This window comes from Hipposideros armiger, unplaced genomic scaffold, assembly GCF_001890085.2.
Source record: "Hipposideros armiger isolate ML-2016 unplaced genomic scaffold, ASM189008v1 scaffold_47, whole genome shotgun sequence".
In the NCBI taxonomy this organism is placed as follows: domain Eukaryota; kingdom Metazoa; phylum Chordata; class Mammalia; order Chiroptera; family Hipposideridae; genus Hipposideros; species Hipposideros armiger.
The window spans coordinates 1355083-1363668 of record NW_017731397.1 but is presented as its reverse complement, the minus strand read 5'-3'; the positions used below and the strand labels follow the sequence as shown (position 1 = coordinate 1363668).

At 34.1% G+C, this 8586-nt stretch overlaps 1 protein-coding gene across 2 annotated transcripts in view; it reads left to right on the top strand.

The window, feature by feature from the left end:
* Positions 1-8586, top strand: part of SKAP2 (src kinase associated phosphoprotein 2) — a 175487-nt gene that overhangs the window by 102561 nt on the left and 64340 nt on the right. For both annotated transcript variants that reach the window (XM_019639956.1, XM_019639955.1), the window contains exons 5-6: positions 4832-4909; positions 5953-6036. Coding sequence is in view for 1 of the 2 variants with exons in the window: in XM_019639955.1 (XP_019495500.1) it covers positions 4832-4909; positions 5953-6036 (162 nt within the window). In the remaining variant the exon portion in view is untranslated. The remainder of the gene's footprint in view (positions 1-4831; positions 4910-5952; positions 6037-8586) is intronic.

Here is an 8586-nt window from a genome sequence, read left to right as displayed (position 1 = left end):
TAAAAATATATATAGTTTTAAAAAATATGCTTAAAACTTACAGTCTGCCTATATTTTTTTAAATGGCTGAAACCAACACAAATTTATTATCTTACAGTTCTGGAGGTCAGAAGTCCACTAGACTAAAATTGAAATGTCTTCAGGTAGACCTATTGAAGACATATTGGAACTCCCATGAGGCTAGTGGAATTTCCATTTCAAGAAGTAGAGTTAATAAAGGCAAACTTGAATTATCCTAATGGTTATTCAGCTTTTGCTTGGTAGCTTTCAAAGCAACTTGCCACTTAATAGAAATGGGGAGGGAAGGGAAAGACTAACAGATGGCAAACTTGCGACTTGCAACCTCTGCTTTTGCCCCCAGTGTCATCACATGGGCCACTATATCAGTCTTTAAAGCCTTGTCCCCAAGGCTTAACTCCCTGGGAATTCTATGGTCCTACTAATTAGAAGTTGACCATCTTTGTGTCTAAGCATCATATGAGCCTCTCTCTTTCTCTCTCTCTCTTTTTTTTTAAAGGAAATAGCATGATAGCCTCAGAGATCACCAATACACTAGCTAATATATTCATTGCTTAATCCTTCCTGAAGAGAGTAATAGTGGTAAGAAAATAAGATCTGTGAAAGAACCATGCTAAAATAACATAATTAGTCACCTTTTACTTACTGTAGAGGTTATTTTCTTAAAGGTTGTTGTCTCATATGTCCATTGAATACATAATATTTTTCTTTTTGCCACTAAAAACACTGATAAAAATATTTGAAATCCCAAATTTTCCATGTAGAGAGAATTATAAAAATATAAAAATATTTAATTTACATATTTATTTTCTTTCACAGATATTCCAGGCCAAAATTCTAGCTGGAAATGAAACCTTTAAAATGACATAATATTTTAATTTTAATATTAAGGGTACATTGGGAACATAGCATTTTTCTATTTTTACACAAAATTATAATGCATGAAGTATTGACACTTAAAAATAAACTTCAATTCTGGTGGCCACTTCTTCATACCAGGAGGTATCACATTTTTATAATACATTACAATGATTCCTTATAGAATTAAAGATCTAAAAGGAAGTTATCAGTTGCTCTACAAAAAATATATTGTGAACAGTTTCCACATTTGATATCTTTGAAAACTGAATCCATCTTGGATCTTGGCCATTTGTTACTGAAAGTGCAAGGAAAAATATTCGTGTATTTACATTTCATGGAATCCTAGAGTTGGGAGGGCCTTAGAGATGACCTAACCTAATTTTTTTTTATGGTTTGGATAAGGAAACTGATACCCAGAGAGGCGTACTGACCTCCTGAAGGTCACAAATTTACAGAACTGGGATTTCATTACAGACCTTTTTGACCTAGACCATGCATCTTGAAGTCAGTATTAATGTAAAACTAAGCTTCTAGGTCTCTGCTATGCCATGGAACCATTTCATTTAACATTTATATTCAAGTTAAGTTTAGGTTTCTCTCCCTTTGTTAGGGCATCATCTTTCTGTTTTGTTTTGCTAGTGTGCTAGTGAGTTTTTGAACTGAAAACCTTTTAGAATAATTAAAAAAAATGTCAGCAACTGTGTCTTTGTAGCTATTATTTGTATCTATTCTCTAGAAACGTGGACCATGACATCTAAGTTTATGTGAAGTAAAGTGTAATTAAATTGCACTTGTGAGCTGAGATCTGAGACAGTAATAGCTCTGCTAACTGAAGATCATTGATACACTATTTCCTAAAGCTAAATTCCCAGTGTACCTTCTGCCAGAAATGTTAAGATCCTGGATGTCACCTGGAAAGATATAGGAAATAGAAAGTATTTTTATATTTTCATACAAAATTATAATGCATGAGATATTGACACTCAAAAATAAACTTCAATTCTGATGACCACTTCTTAAGAAAAATGAACTTGAACTGAGAAATTAATCTAGAAATAAAATAAGCCCTGAGATGACCAAGGTAGGAGAGGGTATTGCTACCTTGAAATGAGAAACTAAAATGATTACTGTTCTTAAAAAATTGAAGCCTAATATGTGATTTAAATATAAAGCAATCATGAAGTGAGTGGATACTATTAAAAAAAGGGAGTTTGTTTATCAAATTCGGGAATGCTGTAATGACCCAGCATTGGATAAAGTTTATCACACATAAGTTTAGAAGAGATAAAAGGAAGCACTATCTCCTTTTATGTGGTCAATTTATGGAATGGCAGTATCCTAACTATCAGGTGAAAATGAAGAATTTAAAAAGTTCTAGATAAACTCATGGGTGTTTTATTCATATGAATTGAGAGGAAAAAAAAGATCTTGTTGAGGGACTTACCCTTAACTTGTTGTAGTTCCAGGAAAACAATCACTTGGTGTGGTGACGGACAATATTTGACTAACTAGACCAAGATCCTGACTCAGAGTGAAAACTATTATAAGCAAAAAACAATCTTTTTTATATATCTCCTTTCTTTTCTAATATTATGGAAACACAATCTTCAACTGTGTAAAGGTATATGGAAAATTATACTAATTGAAAGTTTAGAGTTCGTGGAGAAAACTATGCAAATGCCACGTAATAAAGGAAAAAACCAGTAAGAGAAGAATAAATGGAAGCCAGTAAAAGGTGAGACTCAGAAACCTAACAGGAACTTTGTACAAAATCAAGACTAAACAACCGTAAAACTGTGAATATATTAGCGCAGTGACACTCACAATATTGCAATAGTTTATAAATGGTAACATAGTGAAAAAGGAGGCCTTCGATTCCTTAGAAATCTAGCATTTAAATTGGTCATCAAAGTTGCATATCAAAAAATAAAAAGGATAAGGAAAAACAAGTGTCTATTTTGGAAAAGTCTGAATCACATCCCTTGACACCTGTTCATAGTCCCACAGAAAGAGCCAAATAGATAGAAAGGAAGCAGAATAAAAAGTTAATTCCAGGACTCAGTAGTTAGAACTTCTACAGATTAAAAAAAAAAATCTTTTTAAATTACACTTTGAAATTGATGCCTCACTGTACGTGTTAGAAAAATAAATGCATTTAAAGAGGTGTGAGACGGATATAGTTTGTGTGTGTGTGTGTGCATGCCTGAGTGTGGATTAGGAGATAAGTCAGTATGGGAGAAGGCCCAGGAATAGTGCTTTGAGACACCCAGCGCTAGACAAAGTTGTGAATTAAAGTTTGTTTATTTAGATTACTTTGAGAAAAGAGGCACAAAAGAGAAAGGATGATAGGGTCTTTCTTTCCTCTAAACTCTAACTTTTTCTCCCCCAACTCCTAACTCTCTCTCTCTCTCTCTCTCTCTCTCTCTCTCTCTCTCTCTCTCTCTCTCTCTCTCTCTCTCTCTCTCTCTTCCCTGCCCTCACTCCCTCTCCTACTCAAGGGATTTCCATGCTGTTCTAGGCCTTTTCTTCCCAGGAAAAGCATTCTATGACCTGGACCTATTTTTCCACCTTTCTCTATCTTATGTACAGTAATGGCAACTGTTTACCTTGCTAATGCCAAGACTGGTTTGATACCCAACCAACCTAATGCCTGAAACATGCCTAAATACTTCCTGCCAAAGAAAGTCCATTTTGAAATAATTTTTACTATATATATATATACTAGCATATGATAATAATATTTAACTATAACAATTAATAAAAGCTAACATTTACTGAATGCCTACTATGTACCAAAGGATTAAAGCTCAGTATAAAATTTATTTTTGGGACAAAGGTGTGAATTTTGATAGTGAAACAGAGCTGATACTGTAATTGTGAATTTGTTGGACTGTTGTGTAATTAGCTGTGTTGTATAGTTTCCCATGGGGAGATAATGTAATTGTGGTGTTTGGCTGATCTTTTTTGTTTCCTGCCAGATAGGTTGCTGTTGGTCTTACTTTCCCTTTTGTTGTGTGTCATGGTACCTGCATTTGTGTAGTCTTAATTCTTTGGATCAGTGTGAATCTTCTTAAATGATGACATACTATTGATCGTGGTAGGTATAGTGGTATGAGGGCTAAGCAATGTGAGAATTTGTGTTGTTTTTAAAGAGAAAGTACTACTTTTTATATCTTGTTGCAAATTTTCAATTTCTACCATCAAATATATGTGTTTATATGTTTATGGTACTGTACAAATTAAGTGGTCTTCTAAGAACTTAAAATCTAAAGTATCTAAAGGGATTACTATGAATAAACTTTGGTCTTTTAAAAATTTACATATGTATTAAACAAATCCTAGATATTAGACAAATAGCAAAAATGGTTTAAAAGATAAATTTCTCTGTGAGTGCAACCAGGAAGAAAGAATATTTGCCATGGATTCAGAAAAACAAATTTTAGCATTTGTTTTAGGGGAAAAATTTGTTTTTGAGGAAAAAATTTTATGTTTTATTTGGTAGGAATAGGAACATGTAGGTAAGAGTCGATATGCAACAAAATTCTTGAAGAGTTCATCCAACATAAATATAAAGATGCTTATATGACTTACTTAAAATTCCTGACTTCTCGTTCAGGGATTTATTTCATTGATTTATAATAGTTTCCAAGTCCTTTCCCTACACTGTAGATTGAAAAGTATTGCCCTTTAGAGATCATTCAGTTACATTATTTTACTGTATTTTGGGGAGCATAATATATTAAGATATGGGCGTACAGAACTTTTTTTTTTGCTCTTGAGATTTATACGGGAGTGACTAGTCTATGGAATGGATCTGAAACAAAACGAATGGACTTGGATTTAATTAATTTGGGTAATTAAAAGTACACTGAATCTCATGAAATCTGGTACTTGGTTTTCCTAAACTGAATTACTCACTTTTTTTTTTTTTTCCTTTCTCTGTTTCCCACAGGAAACCAGTTTCCTCCAATTGCAGCACAAGACCTCCCTTCCGTTTTAAAGGCTGGCTATCTTGAGAAACGCAGAAAAGGTAAACTGTAAGATTCTAATGAAAACTCTAAATGTGGTTTTATCCTTAGATTGAAGTATGCTTACAGCATGCATGTGGAGCCAGTATTCTCTTTAGGTGATGGAAAAGTTTTAAGACTCTGAGACACGCTGGACGGCATTTTCCAAGCCACAGAATGCAGCTTTTAGCTCTAAATTATTGTTAGTGACAAAACATTGGGTCAGGTTTTTAGTTGTCAACCTTGGTTATTGGTAAATGATTCAGGAACTATTTCCTGCCTCTTCGAGGAAGGCTACAGGCCATGGCTGTATTGTCTAGAGATGAGACCCCTCACCGTTTTCCCACCCAACTGAGCAGCAGGTTATATACAAGGCCTACATCAGGTCTGCTGTGGTTCAGATCCAGCCTGGCATATTGTCTGCCATTTTCTGTTATTCATTCAGTGTTCCTCTCCATTGGCTGTGATAATTGGGAGTTGACTATATGGTCCCACTCTTTCAACACCAATATATAATGGAAATGAAATATGGAGGTGGTGTTAGGATACGGGAAATGAAAAGCAGAAAGCCTGTTCATTACCATTCTGCTTATCTCTCTGCTGGTCACTTTGGGCTGTTCTATTTATAATTCCATTCACTTTTCTTAGCTTTCTTAGCTGAGTTTAAAAGCTGAAAGAGATAATAGAAATAATGTAGGTCAACTCCTCCCCCCTCCGTTTTCTAGCAGATGAGCAAATGTGGCACAGATGAATCAGTTTTCGCGAGGCTGTCTAGTCAAACGCCCGTTTTGATGGTCCTGGTCAGGAGAGTTTCTTAGCTAGCCATGCAGTTGATCTTATAAACGTTAAAGGCTCCTCCTCTGCCTGGCTTTATTCCTTTAGGCTTTGTTCTTTATTTGTCTCTAGGAAAAGAAGATACACATTCATTAGCCCTAGAATTTGAGAGCTAAAAAAGAACCTGAGAAATCGTATTCACTAACTTCCCCTTTTAAGATAAGGAAATGGTGTTATATTTGCATATGTAATGTGTGTTATCTAAACTGTTCCTTTTCCGCCTTTGTTGTAGATCACAGCTTTCTGGGATTTGAGTGGCAAAAACGGTGGTGTGCTCTCAGTAAAACAGTATTCTACTACTATGGAAGTGATAAAGGTAATATTGGTGTTCAGTTATAATATATCAGCTGCTATTGCATGAGGGTTTGGATGGCCATTTTAACCCTCCTCCCTTTTTGGTACAAAGTAAACTGAAGACAGATGGAGAAAGAATAACTGGGAATTTTAATAAATATAGTCTAAGACTACTTTATAATTCTATTTCATTATTTGACAAACGCTCCACATTCCAGAATGCCCTAAAAGTTAACATGATTATGTTTTATTGAATTAGAAAAGAGAGTAAAATAACTGTCACCTGTGTGGCTTTTCAACCTTAGGACATATGTATCATCCAGGCTATTGTAGACTCTCTGGGGAAGTTAAGACCATTAGGATTGTGAGAGTTTTAAAGGGAGGAAAAGATATTTTTTTTTCTTCAAATATTTGAAAAGAAAAATTTAGATAAATGAAATGTGGAATACCGTTCTTAGCTTATTTCACAGATTTAAATAATAGCAGATACCTAGACAGAGGTTACTGTTTGAAGCACCTCAGCTGTCTAAGCACTTTAGCTATATTAACTTGTCTAAATACAGCTCTGTGTGGTAGGTACTATTATTGCTAGCCCTATTTACTTTACTGTTTGGAAAGCTGAGAACAGAGAGGTTAAGTAACTTGTTCGAAGTCACAGAGCTGGTAAATGGCAGATGTGGGGTTTGAACCTAGGCATAATGGTTAGAATCCATACTCTTAACCACTGTGGCCACTATATTAATTTAGAAACAAGAAGATACATTTTGTAATTTCATTCGCTAGTGAATAAATCTCTTAGTCATAGTCCCCCTAATTTTAAGTTTATTATTTAAACAAATAAAGTCATAAAATATTAAAATTTAAAGGCTATAAGCTTTCTTAGTTTTGCTTTTTTCTAGAAAAAGCAGATCAGAAGTTGGATATTATAAAGAAAGAGTCATATAAAAATAGCTAACATTCATTTCCAGAAAGGACGCTTAAGGACAAAAAAGGCATAAAAGTCCAATACCAATGAATATGAGCTTTCCCATAGAATTCTTATCAGTATTATTTGGAAATTTATGTTTCATTTGACATTATTTGCAGATTTTAAGGTTTTTTTCCTTGTTATAAAACTGGGCAGATATGCATATATTTCAGATAAATTTGAAGTACATACATTATGCTAGAAATTTTGGCTAATGATATTAACAAATTAAGAATTAGTTTAGTGGGTAGTTTGCATTCTGTCACCAGTTTACAATATGTTCCAATGTAATAATGGCATCAGTGAGGTGTAAACTATAAACAGCTGTCAACAGGCAGCCTTCTTCTGCTAAGGGTAAGTAGGTGATTTTGTCAGAAAATTTAGAGTCCAAGTTCAGTTATAATTATCATAAGTCATAAGTGTGTGTTACTATTATAGAAATATCATTTTGTACAGCATTGTGAATTGAGATCAAAATCTTACTTTTCTACGAAGAAATACCCTCTATTTCATATGTCCATGGGAGGGAGGTTTGAAATTCTTGTGACTTTGGTTCAGTTAGGCTTCTCATTTCTAGTTTTTTAAAGAATCATAAATACTAATGTCTTTTTCTTCCGCTCTCAGTTCTGACTCGTATATATACCAACTGTTAGGGCAAAGATGAGCAAGTTTTTCCAAAACCTAAGGAGTGTTTATATGTATTTCAAAGGCTAATACTCAATAAATAAATTCTAGGGGCTTTTTTTGAGGGGGTATTAATTAGTTAAGTTCCCATTTCTAGTACTATTTGGTGAGACGTTTTGGTAAGAACATTCTTTGTAATTTGTATTTATATTTGTATTTGTGAGCCATTTAGCCACCTCTACCACCACTGCTTTTTAATAATTACTACTCCAGCATTCCTTTTTTATGTGGATGTTTGAAGATCTGGTTTATATTTACTTAAACTCTTTCCTATCTGCTCTGAAGCCTTCTGTTTCCATGGAGATTTCAGATCTGTTTCTAGTGATTCTTTTCTCTGTGACTGCTTCCTTTGGAATTCTTGGCGAGTTCTCCCTTTAGGGACTTGGGGGTGGGGGGGGGTGGGAAAGTCTATCTTAAGAGAGTTTTAATTGCTTGTTTGGCACGATCCTAACTTCCTTCCTTTGTATCTTTTTCTTTCCAGGAAAATGTGTCACATGAAATTTTTATTTTCTTTTGTGAAATTGGATAGCTGATTTGTATAGTCTTGTTTACTGTATGTGTGAACCATTTACCTAAACTTTGGAAAGAGCTATTTAGATATATGAGAACTATAATCCTCCAACTAAGTAGGATTTAGATAAATGGATTCTAGAGGCACAGAAGGAGTTGATACCACTTACTAGGTTAAACTGTACTTTGTTACTGTTTGACAGATACATAGGTCATATTTTCTAACATACTGTGTGTGCCAAAAACCATTTTGACCCATCAAGATTGTAATGGCTTAAAAAGAGTAGTTCTAGCCTCTAGGGTAAATAATGCACTTACCTTTGTACCCATAAATATTGCCTGTATTTATTATTCATGGCTATTTGGGGCCTTTAAGTAATATATATATATATATATATATATATATATATA